At 43.6% G+C, this 21650-nt stretch overlaps 1 protein-coding gene across 9 annotated transcripts in view; it reads right to left on the minus strand.

Annotated features, from left to right (window-relative positions):
* Positions 1 to 21480, minus strand: part of LOC142784668 (baculoviral IAP repeat-containing protein 7-like) — a 44463-nt gene extending 22983 nt beyond the window's left edge. The window contains exons 1-2 of one of the 9 annotated variants that reach the window (XM_075883111.1): positions 21217 to 21480; positions 17519 to 17697 (exon numbers count right to left, since the gene is read on the minus strand). In XM_075883111.1, coding sequence (XP_075739226.1) covers positions 17519 to 17560 — 42 coding nt within the window. In that variant the 5' untranslated portion in view covers positions 17561 to 17697; positions 21217 to 21480. Of the gene's footprint in view, positions 1 to 1385; positions 1440 to 4032; positions 4175 to 17518; positions 17698 to 18398; positions 19315 to 19343; positions 19566 to 20577; positions 21196 to 21216 lie in introns of those variants that run through there. The other 8 variants (XM_075883112.1, XM_075883110.1, XM_075883117.1 and 5 more) reach the window with 8 other exon arrangements.
* Positions 21481 to 21650: the final 170 nt, after the last annotated feature.

The following is a 21650-nucleotide window of genomic DNA, read 5'->3' on the forward strand; positions in this document are numbered from 1 at the left end:
ACCACCTTTGACAATTCAGAGCATTACAAGTAAACACATGTACCGAGTTCAAAATGCCATCCCGGTTAAAAATACCAAGTGCGACAGGGCTACGAGCTAAAGGTGCCCCAAAATTATAAGAAATGATCCCTCCTCTCTGAGCATTTCAGTTATCTTCGGCAAATGCTGTGATGTCAACGTTCTCATCAGCTCGTCATCCACAATACATGCTTATAATGCACGTATGCGTGCTCACTGCTATTCCTCGCACAGTGAGGAGGAGCGCTCGGCAAGAAGGAGAGATGAGCTGACGAATGGAAAGTAGTGAAGAGCGAAACGAGGGCCTCTTTCAGATGATTAAATGCACCTAACTGTGCCTATCTCTGGGTGGTTTTGGGGCTCTTTAATGACTGGCCCCAGATTTGTTTCCCAGAGGTAACAGTGTCGCAACATTATGGCTCACAAGGTGGTGAGGTAAGAGAAGGACATGAACTTTAAGAGTTCTAACTGAACTGTGAACGTTCAATATATTACAATTAAATCATAAAATATGACATCCTCACTAAATCTCTATCACACAGTTGCCCACATCTTGGAAATGGAAGACTAAATGTTCGCATACAGTGGAGAGTAAAAAGCACGACTCAAAATTTTCTTCGAAGCTAAGTTTCAACATATTCATCTAATGATTAGTGTGCTCAGCACCTAGTTACTTTCTTGACAACAGTAAATCTCACCTGTGGTCATTAGACTGGAAATTATGGGTTCAAATGCTCAACGAACAAAGATGCTTCCGGCCTTGGTAAGACCACAATAGCCTATGACTAAACTACAGATGGCAGAGCAGACTTTTACTGTTTTGAGGCAGCAAGTTAACCAGCTGTAACAATAGTGACGAGGACACCACCCTGTACAGATAAAAGGAGGGCTTCGCCGCAAACAATCCAGATTATTTGTGCAACACAGCTGAGTTAGACAAGCTGCAAAGAGCGATTACAAAAGAGAAGAGAAACTGCATGTCAAGTCCCATCCTGGTACAGAAAGTACAGTCACATGACTACCATGGAACGAAGAATAAGTGCCATTTTCAGTTAAAGCTGTGAAAAAGAAAAAGGCAGACCCTTTATTCTAGATCAATGTAGAAGCCAACTACAGCTATCAAATGCTCAAACGAAGCGCGACTTTTTACGCTAATGTTGAAGCAAAAGTGGAAAGCCTATGAAAAGGAGAGAAAAAGCCTGCCATGACAAGTACACTCACAAGTGCATGATCTCTACCGTACAATACTGTGCTGCACATGAGCTCTTAACCCTTTTGCTGACATCGACGTACTGGTACATTCTCAATTATGCACTCGAAAATACGCGCCGAAGCACAAAGCTAGCACATTGAGCGTCCACACACACCCTTCTTTGCTTGGGGGCATGGGTGTCTGCTTGCACCATTCTCGGGTGAAGTGGCAAGGCCTCCGAGTGATTACGGGTGCCATGGTTGTTTTTCCATTTGCAGCAGGTCTTCCTTTTGTTCCTTTTTTTTTCTATTCTGCTGGCACACGTCACATGTCGCGTCGTGTTTCAAGGCATTTGCCGTCGCCTCTCCGATAGACTGAAACATCACTCAACCACTGTCTAGCTTGCTGCTATCAGCAGCAAACAGAATTGTTGTGTCCCATTTCCGGCTTCACGGTGCGAGATTTCTCGGTGTTTCAAGTTTTCCTAGTAATTCCGAAACAGAGGCGGCACTAGAGATGCGTCACAGCTGGAAACACCCAACAGCCATAGGAAGCCTGCAGTTTACTGACCTCCATTTAGAACAAGTAATTTTTTTTTCCAATGCTACAACATGCTGCAGAAGCAAGAACAGAAGCCAACATGGTAAAAGTGCGATGTATCTTACGAAAAAAATTGCAAAAATATGCCAAACATCGACAGCAACAAGCAGAACCCATCTTTTTTTTTTAAACTTCATCAACTATTAACAACAAAGATTTCAAACAAAGCACACCTGTAGTCAATAATAATTTTAAAGTAAGAGTTATGTAGAAAAAGATGGCATCATCCAAAAATGTAGCTTTTGCTGATCCTCCTAAGAATCTCCATGTAAAGATTATTTTAGATGACTTGCAACAGCTGCCGAATCTGTGTATAGATTTTGGTGTCACCCGCATGAGGCAACTAAACACCGGACTTCCTATCAGACTTTTGTAAACCCTCTGCACCATCAATGCTTGGTGACCAAGAAACAAAAAAGAGCATGCAAGCAATATATAGTCCCTTTTGTCACATCCAAAAGCGACGGCAATGTGATATGAAATGCAGCCATCCGCAATGCCCTCACACACCATTTGAGCAACACATGCGCAAAGTCCAAAAAAAATAAAAAGGACAGCAGTGGAAGAATGACTCAAGTGATATCCACAGGATAAGTTGAACAGAGCTGCGGATAAAATCAAGCCACCAATTGCACGTTTGTAACGAATCCTGCAAAGTAAAAGAACTGCAAATATAGTTCAAAGTGACAGGTTAATGGCCAAGTCTGAAAGCGAAGTGCACAGATAAAGCAGAGAAGTAGTTTGGTGAAATGGATGCATGGCTTCCGAAACAAAACTCCAGCCAATTCTGCCTAGTTTTTTTTTTCATATTTTTGTTTTTTTGCATTTGATTAGTAAGTAAAAAACCGTATACAAAAGCAATGCCAGGAAATGATGAGGGCTTCAGGCCGTCATCTCCAGTGGGCAGTGAAAAACAATAGGATCTCTACTATGTGTGTTTTTCTTTTTTCGCTGAAATATGCCTATTGTCGGCTGACTGTACCATAGCCTTTCAAAACCGCCATTTGTGAACCACAGGCTCGAGATAAACATAGAGGGAAGTCTGGAGATTAGCACCTTCCATCATCTGCCTGTCTTAGAAGCTAGATTATTTGAGAGTATGAGAGGAACCAGTCTGCTTGAACGAGTTGAAGGCCCAGCCAGCGAAAGACCTTGCGTGCTGTCAAAGTGAAACTTTATCAGAGGCTTGAGGAAACCCAAGCTATCTACTTTGGAGAGATAAACGGCGGGAGTTTGTCAAGTGTGCACTGGCTGCGAGTGTTTTTATATCTTTAGTGGTGCGTCTTACGTTCTAGCAAACGAGAGGTCTTACACGCTCGCACAGGCGAGGCTCTATCAAAAGCTGGAAGCAACCCAGGCAATGTACTTCAGAATAATAAGTGGCTGCACTTTGTGGAGCTTGCAGAAGAGTTCGATACGAGCAGCATTTACAGCTTTCGAGATGTACAGAGGACAACAGACAGAATACAACACCCTAAGCAACAACTTTTACAACATGCTGAAGGCTATCTGTGAGTGAAGCGCACACTAGAAAAAGTTGCGTTCTACTTGAAAAAAGCCACTTTAGAGAAAAACATGAAGCCAACAAAGCTTTTCTTTATATTATTTTGAATGATAAAAGTGTGCTCACATTGCACACAAGTCAACCAGAACCACTACTGCCGTAAGTAGGCATAAGTGAGACAAAATATTAAATATTATACAAGCAAGAAATCTGGAAAGTCCTCTGACCCCACAGTATAACACTATTAATCAAGTTAGATATTTTATTTCTTTTCAAGTGAGTACAGTAAAAGTATGACCGATGCAAATTTTAATACCTCAAGTAGTTGGCAATGCCTGCTTCAGCCTCCATCGGAAGCAGTAAGTTTAAAAACTGTTCAAAAAAAAAAAGTGGTAGAAGAAGTTTTATCGAAAGCTGTCCAAAAATGTTCAGCCCCAAGTTCAATTATCAATAATGATCACCAGCATTCATACTTTTAAGCAATTTCTTTCTCCCACCAATTTCTAAAAACTTTCCCATCTATCACTCGTATTCGTGGAACATCTCATCAAGAATGGCAGTAGGTGAACCACTATAAAAAAATATGCACTGCGGCAGTGTGTAGTAACAATGCCGCACCGGATGGCGCGACAAGGTACTATAACATAGTTCTGCATTCTTATTTCAACTGCAGGCTCTCTGATGCCAGTGGCACAATCTGAACAATACAAAAACTCACCATCTTAATGTTCCTAATTATTTTCTGGAAGTATCCAAAATGAGATTGTAGAAACTAAAACTACTGCAAGGGGAGTGCACACGAAGTGTGCACTTTCCAAAAGGCTCAATGCCTCAGCGCCTTTCTTGCTCATAACAGATGTTTGTGCACTTGCGCCAGCTGCTGAAATGGGACTCCTGATAACGATATCTGCCATTCGCAGCTGCGAGGAAGAGCTCTTCACATGACACGGTGCTTGCACTTCTTTGCAATGGCAACGTGGAAGGGAAAAGAATGACTATTACCTTCACACGAGGCTGGTGGGTATTGCTATAACAAGTATAGAATTCTTGTTTCTTTTTGTTATATTGCTCGTTATGCACCGATGATGGTATTTAAAACCACAGCGTAAGATATACACACTTTAGGTGGGGACATTTTTCAGCTTTCATGCGTGGCGCGATCGACCGGATAAAGTAACAACGGTGCACATTTGTTGGGCTGCTGACGGCAACGGGTATCCATTGGCGGGAAAACGCAACCCGAAAGCGGAAAAAGCCTTCTGCATTTCTACCACCACCCTCGACAACGTAGGTTGCTACAGCAATCGACGTGGTTGGTGGCAACGTCACATCCACGGCTTGTCGCATTTGTCACCCTTGAAAGACGCGGTATGCATTACAAACATTAGTTGCTGGCATGTCATAGCCGCATTCGTTTTCAAGAAAATTCAGATTTCTTGCGAACCTGAAGTTGCCACTAGGACGTGTTTTTGTCTAGAATTTGCATCATTTCGCCAAAGTATCCGCTGCCGTCTGCGATACAACATGCGCTAGGCGTTGTTACTTTATCTAGTCGATTGCGTCTCGCAAGTGTCTTCACCTAAAAAATATATATATTGCACCATGCTGAAAACAAATGGCTTATTGAGTTTTTGCTTACAATGCTCAACTTGGACATACCTGCAATACAGTTGGTATGAACACATGAGGTAACCACTCATTGTTCCGAGAATGATAAATCTGCACTTGATCGACACTATGCATGTCACATGGTTCTAGTGAGTCTATACAGATACTGGAGGAAAAACCCAAAACTTTTCTAATTTCCATTACATCACAGTATCGATAAACATGTTCATTTTAAATGAACATACAAACACGGACACAAGAGAAAAACCAGCACATCACAAACACCACGATAGCTACATCCTGTCGTGCAAGTGCAGAAGTGCATTGCATTGAGTATGAAATGCTCAGCCAGTGCTGGTTCATGGATAATGTAATAAGTGTATAGGATACGATGAGTACAGTCCACCACAAATTTTTAAAGACCATCTAAATGCAAGCTAAGACAGCCTGCAGGTGCCGCTTGCCGTCGAACACAGCCATAGGCTGGAAATAGGCCTTGTGTTCACTACCATATTAATTTTCTATAGCCACACAGCAGATTGTTAGCCCATTGTCTTTACACTGAAGTACAACTGTCATAGTTCCCCTTTGATAGCAGAATCATAGCCATTGTGGTGTGCCTCAAACAGAGCGCTGGTGGACAGATATCTTCAGAGAAAGATTGCGATTGATAACAGTAACGCCAATAGACCGCTTTTGAGACTGACGCACGTACGCACATACCTGTGGCTGCTGACGAGGACATCAGTGGAAAAGTGGAACATATTTGTGCCAAGTGAAAAAAAAAAAGCCACATATCAAGAGAAGGATGTGTCATGGGCATAGTGCCGCTGGCGATTACCACTGACGTAGTCGAAATGTCATGAAGAGGCTCTTCGACATGCGCCCATGAGGTCTGTAAATGTATTTGATTGATTGCACATTTTTGCAAGACATGAGCAATGAGACGAACTACTTTTACTGTAGAAGGCATTTTCATACCTGCTAAGCGGCATTGCCGCCGATTAAAAAAATATGAAGGGTCACTAATATGCCGAGATGTACTTCGACAAAACAACGGGCTTATCAAGTTTAGCAACTATATTGAACCGCAGACCCCTAACACAGGTATGCACGCATCCACATACACACAATAACTCTTAAAATCTGACATGTTGATTTAAAGGCATCGGGGTGCTAATGAAAAATACCAAAAATCACTGCATTTCAAGCTGCTTGAAGATAATTATGGGGCGAAGCTTTCGGAGGTGATTATTGTGATTAAAGTTGAGAGAGTACCGAGACCGATTGTGGTTGTGATAATTATATATATATATATTTTTTATTCAAAGAGATAGTGCTGAGACCGATTGTGATATAGCGGTGATTCTTCTTTATAGCTGATATGAGGTTCAGAGTTACGTTTTGACTTCATAATCACAGCTTCATTAGCTATCGTCTCTGGTCTAGAATTTTCTTGTCAGTATTGCCGCCTTGCATCTGCTTCAAGTTGTCTCAACTGCGCGTCAGCTTGGCGTTTTTCCTGCTTAGCCTTTGCTTCCTTAGCCCTAGTCTGTGGTGTAGAACTTAGTTGTCGCCGTCGCCGCTTTGCATCCGCTTCCTTCTCTTTTGTCTCCGCGGTAGCTTCCCGTCGATGGCGACGCTGATACTCAGCACGTCGCGCTTTCCTGCGTTCGTCTTCGTCCATACGAGAGAAGAGAATGTGTGGTATGGAACGTGGTTATATATACATATAGCGTTGACAGCAGCGCCATTACATCTACAATTAACCACAGCGCCCTCTGTTGCTTATAAGTTGGAGGTTACATGCAAAACAATTACCACCAATGCCCTCTGTTGCTTATAAGTTGAAGGTTACATGGAAAATGGTTCAGAAATGTCAGACAGGTGAAGACCGTGTTACGACAGATGAAAGACGGCGGACATCGTGAGGTCTTAAGGAGCTTCGCCCCTAAAAGTTAAACTTTGACCTTAATATTCTCTTTACCAGACCAATCTACAGAAATCCAGGTCCGAAAGAACACTAATCAGTCTAAAGAGCTTCAGTGTTTTATGAATCTACCAGACCAATCTACAGAAATCCAGGTCCGAAAGAACACTAATCAGTCTAAAGAGCTTCAGTGTTTATCTCCAGAATATTTTTTGAGAGAGCAGTATCAATTGAGCTGTCAACTTCCTAAAGTAAAAGAAAAAAATTATGCGCTAAAAACAAGGTGTGGTTGAGAGGACTGCTGTAGATGCTGTAGAGGGGAACTGAACATTAATTACGACAACCAGGACTCTTTAACCTTTCAAAGGTTTTTGCCACACATGAACAGTGTCAGTTTGATTTGCAGAAAGGTCTTTGCTGTAAGAACACGATTTTGACCATCCGTATGAAGTTTTGCGCCGCAATGACAATGTATGCACACTGGGAGCTGCAGCTGCCACCTTTTGCGACTTGCAAGAAGCATTTGAAATTTGAATGTGCTATGTTTTTGCACAGATATAAAAAACTGATAGCTAGCTTCAACATGAGTCGTCTGTGGCAATGCCGATGATCGTTGTTTCAGTTTTACGTGCGATTGCAACAAAGGCCAGGAAACAATTTTTTTTTTTTTTGTAGACAATCCCTAGTAGAGGCAGCAGAAGTTGGTTCCCATCTTTATCAGCGCTGTCTATGTTTATTAGCACTGCTCGTCTATCAAGACGCTCCCCAAGTATTCTTGCTTTCAATGTTTACACAGCTCACTCTGCTCAAGGAAACTGCAATCAGAGATGCCGTGTGTGGCGTGCCAAACCGACTCGTCACTCCAAGAAGACAGCAGAGGTGGTTTACGTCTGTGGAACGTGATAAAGTGCTGTGTGCAGACCCTTGTTTCAAAAAATACCATGCTCTCAAATACAACTGAAACTATTGCAGTTCCGGGCGATTTTTACAATGAAATACTGCTCCCAATTTACAAAACAAATTTTTTCCCAACATTGAACATTTCACACATTCAAACTCTATAGGAAAGTAATTGAACTACCCGAAAAAGTATTATTAAAAAAAATCAACTCTCACAGGGTTAATGCGCAGCTAAATTTATGTATGAGGTCATTTAGGCATTTTGCCTCTTCCAAATTTTAATCCCCATAGCCATACGTTCAACCCGCACCCTTTACAGAGGGTGAGACACGGCAGTTCAAGTGAGGCACCATTGGCACAAACCAAGAAAAATAGAACAATACTTTCAATATAAAGACCGATTGGGCTTGTTAACTAACACATTAGAGGGCAACAACACAAACTGATAGGCACAAAGGGAGGCAAAGTCGATCAAATTCAGCACTGCATTTGCCTACTCGTATCTCTGTCGATTTTTACACTGCTTCTTTCCAGTATACTTTGGCTCGTAGCTCGGCGGCATCACTTATCTGCCTTGCACACTCAGTTCCACCCCAAGAAGAGCCGGTACTCTTGACACATGCCTCTCCGATAGCTGCAGGAAGCCATAAGTTCAAGTTTCCGTTGCATGCAATCCAGTCTTGCAATCTGCAATACTTGAGCCAGGAGTGAAGCAACTCTTGATGCACAGAACTGATATGAAGCAGGCTTCATTCCGCGTCGTGACTCAATATGCCACCCCATTCAAATGCAATACTACTGCCTTTGGCAAGCTTCTTAAACATCCTTTTATTTAAAGCGAAAACAATTTTTGTTTCAATTCGCAAAAGCATGCACAAAGTTGGCACCCACAAAGACTGTGCCCAGAAAGCAAGCGACCTTTTCCAGTGGAACCTATGCAGACGCAAACTACCACAGCATCAGTTAGATTGTGCAGTTCACCAGTAGCCGCTGCAGCATAGATGAAGCAACGCCTCAGAACCTTGTTTGAAAGGGTCCCTGTAACGTTTTTTCCACATTCTGCTTTCGATTAGATCACTACCGGAGCAAATCATTGGCACCATAATTCTATGGAAACACCCCTTATCAATGGAGCTACGAGTAATAAACAGGTACCCTCCTCCTCCGCTCCACCTTTCACCCCCAATATTTTCTTCGAGTGCTCTGGGTTAAGCTCCGCCTTCACCAGGCCTGTGCGGCACATTCCGCAGCCAATCAGATCTGCAGCCTCAGAGACACGTCCATGGTGCAGAGCATGTCGCTCTGTGAATGGGCAGTTGAAAGCGTGTTTGGCTGAGTCGCAGCAATTTGCAGCGATTCGCAGCTTTAAAGCGTTGTAATAAATTACACAGTTTAGACAGAGAGCTCAAATTCACTTGTATATGACTCTTTGGACTTGGTTTATCAGTGCAACAAGTTTGTACAAAATCATAAAAGCCGTTTCAGGGTCCCTTTAAGAAGCCCCGGCTAAAAGGGGAAGAGGACAGCAAATAGGAATGGTTAGCATATATGCAAAACGTGGCCGCTGTTTCAGTTGCCCTAGAACTCGGCCAGATCACTTTGCACAGCCCCTCTAATCAACTACACCAAAAGAAACCCCTTTCATGCTCTTGTCTGATATGCTTGGCTTTTTTTTATCATTGACCCAGACCTTTCTAATGTTAACTAATTTATACGAGTCCTAACTTTGATCACATCAACTCTCATCATGTTTTGCGAAAATTCTATTCCTTTCAGCCTCACATCACACAGCATGATGTTGCTGCGACTTTCACTGCTATAATAGACAAATTAAAAGAACAGAATCAAGTGTTGTAAGATGAGTTGTCCAGTAAAATGATTTGTACTTAGTTGTCCACAAGACAACTGCGAAAAGCAACAGACTATTGGCAGAAACTTTTTCCAATGCTACAATTTATTCACCGAAAAACTAAAAATAACCACTAGCAGCAAAGGCTGTAGTGAAAACTTTTAAAAAAGATGGAAGTTTAAAGGGTCACTAAACAACCTTGGGGACAAACCTTCTGATGAAAAAATAACTGCACTTGTACAACGCAAACTTGCTGCTACAACAGATTTGCTTAAAGTGCTATAATAAAGAACTTACAGGCTATGGGGCCACTTGCTTTGGCTCGTTTCAGTTTCTTGCCCATGCTTCCCGCCTTTATCTCGAGGCGAGGAGGAGGCAGCTGTGGTTAGTTGGCGAGACTATGCCCACTTTTGCAATGTAACACGACATCAGCGATTTTTTTTTTTTTGTCCAAATCAGCACAATCGCCAGGAGGGGACAGGAGTGATCACAGACCACAGCACTGTCTTGTCTCCTCTTTGTCCCCTCCTGTTGACTGCACCAATTTGCACCCAGTCATGCTGTACCAACACACACAATCCTACAGTCTTCTACGTTATCAGCACGCATCCAACGACCGAGCAATGCTTCCTTCACGGGGTATAGTGGTGCGGGGGAGGACGCATGGTGCGAGGAATATGAAGTATGCAGCCTTCCCCTGGCAATGAAGTCGCGAGACTCCCCTTTATCTTGGAGGCTTCGATTCTGGTAATACCACTTGCCCCAGTAGTCTCGGTGCTCTACCAAACAGCAGCACGGGAAAATGAAAATGTGGACTGTGCAGCCAAAATTGCATCCCCACATGGCCATGGCAAAATTCTGTACAGCAAAAGGCCAATCGACAAGGTCCGTGCTGCATAATCTTGCTCATGGGGAAGAGAACATCACCTCGCTTAAGAAAAGTATTGGACAGGTGCCGGAAAAGGGCACGGGAGTTGTTTTAAAATCCTAACACCTGCACTGAGATATTTGCAAAATGTGATTGCCAGAGCTTTTTGTGCAATATAGCTAGTTATAGGTGTATAAGAAAAAGTCTGCCTGTTCACTGGCCTTACATGCGTCATGTGAAATTTGACAAAGATATGTTTCAGAATATATCATTCCTGTAGTAGTATGAAAAACTAAGCTAGTTGATATGAATTCATTATTGAGTGGAGCAACAAACCCAGGGAAATAAACACCCAGGTTTCTTTTATTACACATCAGTTCTTGAGGTACTATATTTTTTAATTAATACCCCAAATTTACACTGAATATTTTAATTATTACATTTTTAACATACTTTTGCTAGGCACAATGGCACTCTGTGTTTTGTGCCACACTTCAAATGATATGAAAACCACTTCAGAATGGCCCATAAGAATGACAGAATAATGGAACAAGATGGTTCTGGAAACAAATCTTTAAAACCACGTCTCCTCCCTATGCACCAGCACTTCTGAAGCGGCAGACTTTCCTTCCAGGGTACCAGCTTCGGGAACCGAAGGCAGAAGAGGCAAAAAAAAAAAAAAGGCATCTCGCATTATCCCGAGTCTAGCATTAGTGGACAAATTTGGCGCAAGTAATTGAAAGTTCATGAATAAACTTGTGTGACCTAAAAGTTTCTTCATTCTGAGTGAACCATCTGCCTCATGTACACGGTCAAAGCCATTTTAAACTGCGCATAACCTCTGAAAATTTATGTCAATGAAGACTTCCTGCAGACAAGCGATCTTACTACTTATAGAAAATATAGACTATTCACAAGTTCTATGGGCACTGTGCAGGCTTTGCGACAAGTGGAGTCAGAGAGTGAGTAAGCTTTATTTTGGAGAGTGAACTGTTGATGACTGGAGGTGGGCAGCCAGCTTATTTTGGGTAGCCATGGTATCGTGCTAGCGATGGGACTGTGCTGATGCCAGGCAACCTTGGGTTTGTGTCGATAATCTTAACCAGTCCACCGGTTGCTTGCTGATCCACAGAGCTTGAACATACTGCCTGAAGCTTCTTCATTCTTGCATTCTCAGACCATATGGTAGAAGAAAAACCGCGCTTCGGTGCCCCTATATGGCATCTGAGAAGACGCAAAGCTGCGTAACCGTGCCAAAGAGCGTGCTCCATTTCATTCTTCTTGCACATTATAGCACGATTCGTCCAATTAATATGTCTTCTTTCTCAGAGATTCAAGCACAATTTACAAGGCTATTTTGCACGCTGCCTAATTTGACAACTTATTTTCATCTTGGGTACTTTATGACAAACATGCGCTTTGGACTGGCCGAAGATTGTGGAAGATGCAAATATTTACTTAGTCGACAGTTGACCAGTTAATCCTCACATGCCAGGTAAAGGCATCAGGTCTGCTGAAGCAGAAACTATTATGAAATTAACAAACAGGCAAATACCAAGGGGCCCCTTTCTGCTAAAAAAAAATGCAAAGGTTGTGATTGGGTTCTTATATGCGGCTAGGTTTTTTTTTTTCCACATTGCCTCTCGTAACATAATGGCAATGTTTTAATAAAAAACTACAACTAATGTACTACAATTTCCTCAGCTTCGTTATCTGTTGGCTTCGCGTGCTGAAGGCAAATAACTAAGGTTACAGTGATAGATTAACATCTGCAAATATAAAAAAACACAACTGAGCCGATGAGGCAGAGATCAAATGAACTGGCCATCTCCATTGTGCGAAAGGCGCGTGAAGATAGGAGCTAAAGACACAAAGGGAAAAAAGGTGGGGGGGAGGGGGGGGTGCACACAGTGGGGAAATCCATACAATGGGTAATAGCACATGTACGTGTCCTGTCCTTAGGGCAATGTTTGCATTGCAGCCATAGACAGCACAAAGATAGATTCACTCGCTTCAGTGGCTGCATTTTTTTTATGCCAGTGCTGCGCTCGAGTTATACAAAGCTCAAAGAGTGAAACTTGCTATAATCATGTTCGCTTCTTTACTCTTCTGGCAAAATTGACTTTTTCATAACCTGAGCAATTTCTTAGCACAAAATAAATGCTGCCAAGTTCTTAGCAAGTAGCTGATGCGCATGTACATTTCTTTTGCCCCTATCACGGTGTTTCATTGCCTACCAGAACGACTGAGTGCCTTTCAATGATGATTTCACATATTCAATGTAACTTGCTAACATAATTTTTGTAGCTTTGGAAAACACTTTTGCAGCATAGTGGACATATATAGGCTAGAAATGATGATGAATTGGACGAAACTGCAACACTAAATGCAGACACAGACAGGCCAAAGATCTGCCATTTACCCACTTTCATGGTGTCAGTCCTCAAGTTTGCTACACTAAAGTGTGTCACGTGAGCGCGCAACTGCTATTTTGGTGACAGACACAAGAACAGCTAAGAGTTATCACGAGACAGCTCTTTCGTAGAGATTAGCTAACGAGCATGACAGAGTCCACATCTCATTCTTTCCTATCTGTAGACAGATGCGAACTGGGTGTTTTTCACAACAAGAGGTCAGCCTGCCAACTGAATGGTTCTAGACGAACAATGGCAGCAATAAACATGCTCTTTAGACACTGTACGTAACACAATCTGTTGTTGCATGTGTGCTGAGCAAGATGCTGTGGGCACGGCCAACTGAAATGACTGCATAGAAGTACGAACAGCATCAGGTATTTTCATTAGTTTCTCCAATGTGAGCAAGTGGAGCTCTTTGGCACGAGAAAACTTCTATGAAATTCATACCTAACGCCACTAACATATGAAGCTTTTGGCTGCAACACAGCATCTAATGTCATTATAGCTAATGAATTATGTAAACAAATGAGTATGATGAACCAATTTGAATGAGCTTCTATCTTGAGTGAATACGCTCGCCCAAGAAGGGCCACGAATACATATATATTAAAAGATAAGTAATACATGTTAAAAAGTTAATATGCCTGTATTTTCAAATATATTATTTTACCCCTTGCCAAACAGATAAACTTATCCATTAGCAAAAGTTCTAGTATTTTCATTCCCAGCTACACCGTCGAAGCACAGCCTGCATACCACCAATGACGCCGATGCAGAATTGCAGACATTTGCCGTTAACAATTTTTATTAAAACTCCATATACATAGTTGTCTTTTCCAAACACTCTGGTACTTATCGTGTTCATTTTAGCTTTCACTGCATAACTAATTCTACTGTTTAAAAATGCCATTATAACCTGCTATGCTGAAGCCAACTGCACCTAATATTTTATGTATCTCCCCGCCGCGGTGAGGTACTCGGCTGCTGACCCGTAGGTCGCGGGATCGAATCCCGGCTGCGGCAGCTGCATTTCCGATGGAGGCGGAAATGTTTTAGGCCCGTGTGCTCAGATTTGGGTGCACGGTAAAGAACCCCAGGTGGTCGAAATTTCCGGAGCCCTCCACTACGGCGTCTCTCATAATAATATGGTGGTTTTGGGACGTTAAACCCTACATATCAATCCTCAATATTTTATGTATCGAATGTTGCGAAATGCGAATGACTGCAAACCTTCTCGTATGACCCTGGTATAAGGCATATTAACATAATGCATTATTTTGCGACATAGATGGACAACAGGACAATCTAGCTCCTATGCCTTTTTATATAGCTGCCGACCTCGTCAATGGGCAGCATTAACCAGAGAGTTCAAGCTTTTAGAGTTGGCAAGTGCCACCAACTCAGGTGCGCAAAGTTTTTGCCGACTAGTAAGCACTCGAAGGGGCTGGGGCACTTCTAAATCTTGAAAAGCAGTGCACCACATTGCTATTAGCTTTTATACAGTAATTTCCTTACAATGGCAATGTTTACAATTAGACATACCCAGCAGTTTCTGTGGTATGCTGCAAGTTTTCTACTTTTTGTGCGTATGTAACACTATTTCCAAAAAAAAAGCCTAATTAGGAAGTCGCAGGGATATTATGTGAAATGTAAGGTCAGTGATCTTACGGAGTTCATTCACCTAAAAAATTGATGTTAAATAAAAAACAAACAGGATTAAAGACTTGTGTCTGGCTTGCATAAGTACCTGAAGCCCAATTGTAAATTTTCCCACATTTTAATTATTTATCACAGCAAACATGCAGATCTGCCACACCACCAATTGATGCATACCTAACAAAACAGAAGCTTAAAGAATGACGCTAAGCTATATACGCATTTCAGTAAATTCGCGTACAACTTCAGCTACTCCTCAGACTGCTTCGCTGCCTTCCAAGTTTGCACATACAGCAGCTGTATCTATATCCGGCACTTCTGTTTGGCTACAAAGTCTGCCTGACAAAGCAACAAAAAAACACTGCACTCAGGTACTTGGCGAACAATGCACAACGCATGTTGCCAAGCACAAGTTCATGCGACCTCAGTGGACAAACCATTTACTTTGTCTTAGGTGCAGACCGTCTTATCAGCACTGTTTATGACTGAAAAGCTTTATTGGTAGCAGAAACACAGCTCTGGCATGACTGCCTTCAGAATTTTAGCCTTGTCACAGACACCAACATGAGAACCAAAATGAAACAGATCTGCAGGAATGATATCGTAGCGATCATTTCAAGTAGATTTAGTGCATAGTTACTAAAGGCCTGGTACTGCCATTTAAAGGACCACTCACTGGGTTTGACTATTTTGAGATGAGCGCAATGAATACACGGGGTGTTCATGATTAGGCCTGCCAAAATTTGCAATGCCACGCGGCACCAAAATTGGTCGAATTTCAAGACGAACGCTACTTGCCCTTCCTTTCGCGCGCGCGTGCTCAGAGAATGAGGGGATGGCTTAGACGTAGGAATCGCCCATGTAGACGATAGTGCTGAGACATCGGCCCCCTACATAGATGACTGTGCCCCATTGTCACCATCAGTAGCACGTGACAGGGCGAAAATTATTTCACACGACATATGTAGTTTGCACAATTTCTTGCTTGAATAGGTGAATAAAACTTGAAATAAATACTGAGACAAAAAATGGAATGTGTGTGTTCTATTCATCCCCCCCCCCCCCCCCCCAGGAATTACAAAGTGCGGGGCCAATGTGCCTGCGTTTCGCATGCGTTTGTGTCTCCGCAGTTCGCGCATCGAGCAGACGCCAGCTCTGCAAACAAAATTAAGGGCCCTGCGCGTTCGAGCACTCAATATGCTCATCTATTATACCACATTCAAGCCAGCGTTTCTAAACGAGCACGCACCGAGGCATTCATCTCGCAGAAACAGGCAGTAGACCACAAAATAACGCTGCTTATGCCCTCGGGGATTTTGCTTGCTCTAGGATGTCATGTGCACGTGACCGTTTGCTCGAATGCTGGAGAAGCTAGGGAAGAGATTTCGCTTGCGAAGCCTACACGAGGCGAGAAGGAAGGGTTTCGAGCTCACCTCCTCTCATCAGCATTTCACACCGCTACAAAATACTGGTTTTCTCAGCTCATAATGAACCAATTAAAAAAAATTCTGGTGGCATGCTAATTTTTGAAGACACAGCATTTTACACCGCTACAAAATAATGGTTTTCTCAGCTCATAATGAACCAATTAAAAAAATTCTGGTGGCATGCTAATTTTTGAACACACAACTGCCAGTGTGCAAAAATTCATTTAACAGTGCCATAATGTGCGACCCAGGTTCTAGAGTTGACTGCCGGAGCGATTTCCGAGCAATATTTCTACATGAAGTTAAAAAACTTGAACTATTTCTCCCGAACAATAATGAGCACAGAGTACATGATTCTTTGCTATGCCACTGACAGTGTTACAGAGAAAGCGCAAGGACCTTGCTGTGATCCCTTGGAACTTGCATATTCAAAAGGATGACATTCAATACACTTCTGCAACACTTTTTTCAACATATTCACATAACACATTTAATCAGTAGTTAAAGCTCATGAGATTATGTGAGCCAGACATTACGCACAGCACACTGCCTGAAATTTGCTATTCACGAAGTGGCAGTATTTTCTGACCATGCTGAAAAAGTGTTGCAGGGCCCTTTTGAAGCATACAGCAGATCACTGCAACTCTGCTTACGCTTTACAGGCTAAACATTTTTGCAGCACTCAGTTGTTGAAGCAATCAGCTTTTTTAAAGTAGTCCTACTCAACGTTTACTTGGAAAATTGTACTAGGAACCCTTTCACAACCCCTTGTGCTTGGTGAAAAAAAAAAACAAAAAAAAAACACATTCAGCAGCAGACACTGCTGCATACAGCTTGGCCTAATCTTACAATTGCACACGACTAAGAGGATTTACAAGTGGAGCGCACATTAGCCACTATCTGAAGTGCTCTTTCTTTGCCCTAGAGCACGTTGCTGCTATTGGTTGATAGCTGTCACAGGCAAAAAGTAGCATTTGAATTAGATATGCTCCTTGCCATGGGGTGACGCCACATGCCAGCAACATGCTCGAGTGTATTGTAAGATTGCAGAAATGATTTAACAGGCTATATGATGCTACACTGACATAGCTTTTATACCACTTGCGATATTTCCATGTATCACTTTAAGTGCGGCTGTCAGGAAAAGCGAATAAACAATGCACTTGAAGCGTGTGACAAGCCTTTAGCAACTCCGCTGGTACTTCACAGTTTAGAAAAATTTTCGTGGCAATGCATTTATGAAGCAACTCCTAAAATGAGGTAAGTCTATGATTATTTGAAGACGTAGCTAAGAACAGCTTTACACAAGCTGGGTTCAAGAGTTCCTTCCAATTTCCAGCCATAACTTTATGTTTTGTTTAAGGGAAAATAACTACACCATCTAACGCTGAAGTGAACTGTGATGTGAAGCTGGACGGGAGATGCACACCGTGCGAGAGGGGGCGACAATCAACGACTACCAACAATGCAGACGTGCTCTCTCACAGAAACGTGGCACGTGTTTCCACGGGTAGCGTAGCGGAGGAGAAAGAGGGGTAGGGAGGTGTACATGCGCAGAGGAGGTGTGGCTGTGGCACTGCTGAGGAGGCATTTCCTGGCCTTCGCTGGCGACTCAGAAGAGAGGGGCATTCCGTCAGAGAGGAGTGAGAGCGGGAGGGGTGGAAATACATGCTGCAAGGGTGGTTGCGCCGCACACTGCTCTGTGCTCGACTTCGAGACGCCTGGCATCTAAAAAAAGGAACCCCAATTCTTTATAACAATGACAGCCTGTTCCATGTAGTATTCTGAAAACTGTGTTTCACTAAACAGTAGCTAACACATTCTTCTGCATTTTGAAAGTGAATACATTTATGCCATTTCTGACGATTATTCGTTTGTCAAGAGCAGTTCAGAAAAAAAAAAGCGTTTTTCACAACTCCACAGCGGGCTTTGATTGTTTCGCTACTACAGTCAAGCATTTGCACAGTTTGATATGAAACCTAACGAAAAGCTGTTAGCAAGCTGCATCTGTAAAAGGGCCTCTAAACTACTAACGGAGGATCGCATGCTCCTGTCAGTGCCTTTCCTCTACAGAGAACAGCTGTCATGATGCCAACTGACGCTGTGTACAATACAAATGGCATTGTGTACAAGAGACGCCGTCCCTGGGCAGAAGAAAGTCCATTTTCTGCTAGCAGAGGTACTTGCTCGTGTTTCCACCTCAGACGCTGAGGAAGGGCACTAGTAGAGGTGGTCAAACAAGCCAACAAATGCAGCTTAGCAAAGAAAAGAGCGAAACAAGGAAACGCTCGGTACTCCACCAGCATTAACTGCAATGCCACATCTACATTTCAACCTCTGGGTGGTTTAGGGGCCCTTCAATGCTCTATGCCCTGCTCTAATATTTATGGCTCATGCAGTAAAGAATAAGCTGGACAAAATTGACCTACTTTTCAAAGGTTTCCAGTCGATAACAAGCTTGTGACAATGATTCAACATCGCATGAGCTAAGTTTCAACTTTAACTGTGACGTCAAGCTTGGACGGCGCCCCGGACAACTTGTTTTAAAGACTTTTTTTCTTGATTCAATTATGATGCTACTTATACAGCCACAGAACCACAATGCCTGAAAAGCCAATGACAAATTTTGCAAGGAAGGAGAATTTCCTATGATCCATCCTCTTATACACCATCTGCTGGGACTACGAGTGCTTGAACTAGGAAACCTCCACTACAGTCTCCTAGACAACAAGCAGATAACCGAGGCGCCAGCAAGAGCAAACAAACACGCTTTGTGGATAAAGCGAGGCATCAAAAGAAAGCGGCACATTGCCTTTACTCAATCACGGACGCGTTATCGATTGTGTCCACAGACACGTGCGTGTTAGAAAACTCCTCACTTGGGTGCCTCAATGATCATTGATGACGCAGAGCTATTCCTTTCCAGGATGGAATCAGCACATTATCAGTCATGTGCAAAGTAGCCAAGCAAAGGAAACATGAACACCGAACTTCAGGGTAAAAACAACAACCCTCCCCGAATGTGTTTAACGCAGACTTCCCTCCAGACATTCATCACGCACCATAGGCTGCCATTTCCTGGATGGCAGGACAAAAAAGGCAGTCACACTATAAGGAAGCGAGGCAAGAGCCATCATGACTAGTAACACAGCAGCACTGGAGAAAGCTGCGCAGGAAATATCTTTTTTGCTGATTAGCCGCTCGTATAGACAAAAAAAATCAAGCACAAAAATCTGTGCAGCATACTCCCCGACTTATGAAACTTGCCTGCAGTGTCTATGCAAAGCCCGTTTTTGTTCAATGTGAAAGCTTGCAGTCAGGCTGTCAATCAAAATTTAGAATTGCTGTTACCTCAGCTATGAAAATCGAGATACCTTGCTGCCGGTACTGCCCCAGAAGAAAGGCATGACACTGCACTCCATGCATAACAGTCAGGCGAAAGCGGTTTGGGAGGCAAGTAACGTAGCGTTATGAACGTGCATTTACTTCGCAAGAGACTTTTGTACCGGTGGGCGTTCCCGCTTATTTCAAGATAACAACTGGAAAAATGAAGTACAAACACGTCAGTATTGCTTATCAGCTGCCTGCAAATGAGGGTATCCCGATATGAAATAAGTTAAATCCGAAATATGACCTTATATGTGGAACCGCTAAGTGATGTGTTAAGCCACTAAGTAGAAACGGGCTCTGCTCTCTATTGATTGATATATAGGGTTTAACGCTCCAAAAACCACCATCTGGTCTGAAAGACACCGTAGTGGAGGGCTCCGGAAATTTCAACCACCTGGGGTTCTTCAACGTGCACCCAAATCTGAGCGCACGGGCCTACAGCATTTTCACCTTCATAGAAAATGCAGCCGCCGCTGCCAGGATTCGATCCCGCAACCTGCGGGTGAGGAGCCGAGTACCTGCCACTAGAACACAGCGGCGGGCTGCTCCGCTCTCTATTCAACGCCTCATTGGCGCCAATTCTGAGCGGTAAGCCGTCACCCATCAACTTTCGCAACGGTGTTGATCACGTCGCCTTATGCAAACCAAAATAAATGCAGCAGCTACGTATTGCAAGATTCGCAACACCCCCGCGCTGCCAGGTTAGGAACAACCGCTTTAGAAAGAAAACCTCATTTGAATGTCTGTAAAAAAGCAACGAATTGAGGTCGCCGCATGAGATCAATCAAAAAGTTATTGTCGCGGACTTCTTGAACAGCTGGCGGCAACGCCCATTCGGAACGGGCCACTGCAGCTTACAGGGCTTCGACAACCTGAGACAGGGCGAAAGGACTAGTTGCGGTGGCACACCGCTGTAGGTCGACTACACAGGAAAACAAGCAAGACTGGGAGCATTAATTCAGACCTCGCGTTCACACATGATCCGGACAGAAAACGAAGACGTAAACAGAGTAAGTCGGGACACACTAAATTAACCCGGGAAATCAACCTACTAATGTGTGCAGGACAACTTGAAATGTTCCACACATGCACTAGAGACGCCTTAAAACAAAGTTACAAGCCACACATAACTTATTCGGAAAGCGAGACAAGCAATGGCTGAGTGCGCCGTTCCCGTGGGGAAAAAAAAAAAAAAATCTCTGATCCAAGCTTGCTTACCATTGAACACATCAACAGGCCCGAGGTGCGGCAGACGGGACGCCGAACGGAGCAGTGAATGGCTATCAGGAAACTTCATTCTACCGCAGCGTCAGTGATAACAAGCTCGTTTCCCGTACCACTGGCTGTCTAGGCTTATACATGACCCGCCTTCCTGTGATAGCTGACCCACAGGCCGGTCCTGCCCAGACGAGGCAGCCGAGCCAAGAGCAGCTAAACCAAATTGGAGAAACCTAGCGCAACCACTTTAGGGCAAGGCGCACTTCCCGAAGCTGCTTCGGCTTTCACCATAACTGCGTAGGCTCCAGGAAAAACACCACACCAACATGGCGGTTTTTAACGACGACGCAGCGCATCAGCGGCCGCGTCCTTGCGTAACAAAAGATCAACCGCGGCCTTGAAAGCTAACAACCACGCAGACCGTGCATTAGTAACTTCGCCACTCATAAGGGTGGGACACAAGGTAAGGCAGCGGTCACGAAAATGCTCAACGCGTATGGGAGGTTAAGCTCAGTCGAGGGCTCGCGGCCGTCGGCTATGGGGCCTGTCGTGGCTGAGCAGAAGCAAGCGCGTATATTTGTGCGACTCGCAGCCACAATAATTTTCCGAGGCTGTATGGAGCGCAGTTGTATATCTTACCTCAAGTATACAGTGCCTTCAGTTTTGTTTCTGTGAGATGACGGAATTTCGTAGGGCAAAGTAAGCAGCTGCTATCTGTGCCCACCCTCGAAGTGGGGAGAAGGAAAACGCGCGAGAAGAGGGAAAGCACGCACGAGAAGGCGTCTGGTAGGTGTTTTGTGGCTCAGCAGAATGCGCTGCGGCGCTGGTAGCGGCAATAAGGTTCCGGTCGCGCTTCTTCGGAGCGATTACACTCTTCCTTAGCAATAGTGAGGCAGGCGCACCATATGAAAATGTAGAACGAAGATGTAGTGGCTTTGCACATCAATGTGAGCGCTAGGAAGAAGCTAGCGATAAAACGTTCTAGTTGCAACAGGCTGCTCGTTCGGCACTTTTCTCTTTGGTGCGATTTGTATAAGCGACTTTGCTTGCGTTGCGCAGTAACAAGCGAGAGA

This window comes from Rhipicephalus microplus, unplaced genomic scaffold, assembly GCF_043290135.1.
Source record: "Rhipicephalus microplus isolate Deutch F79 unplaced genomic scaffold, USDA_Rmic scaffold_15, whole genome shotgun sequence".
Lineage (NCBI taxonomy): Eukaryota > Metazoa > Arthropoda > Arachnida > Ixodida > Ixodidae > Rhipicephalus > Rhipicephalus microplus.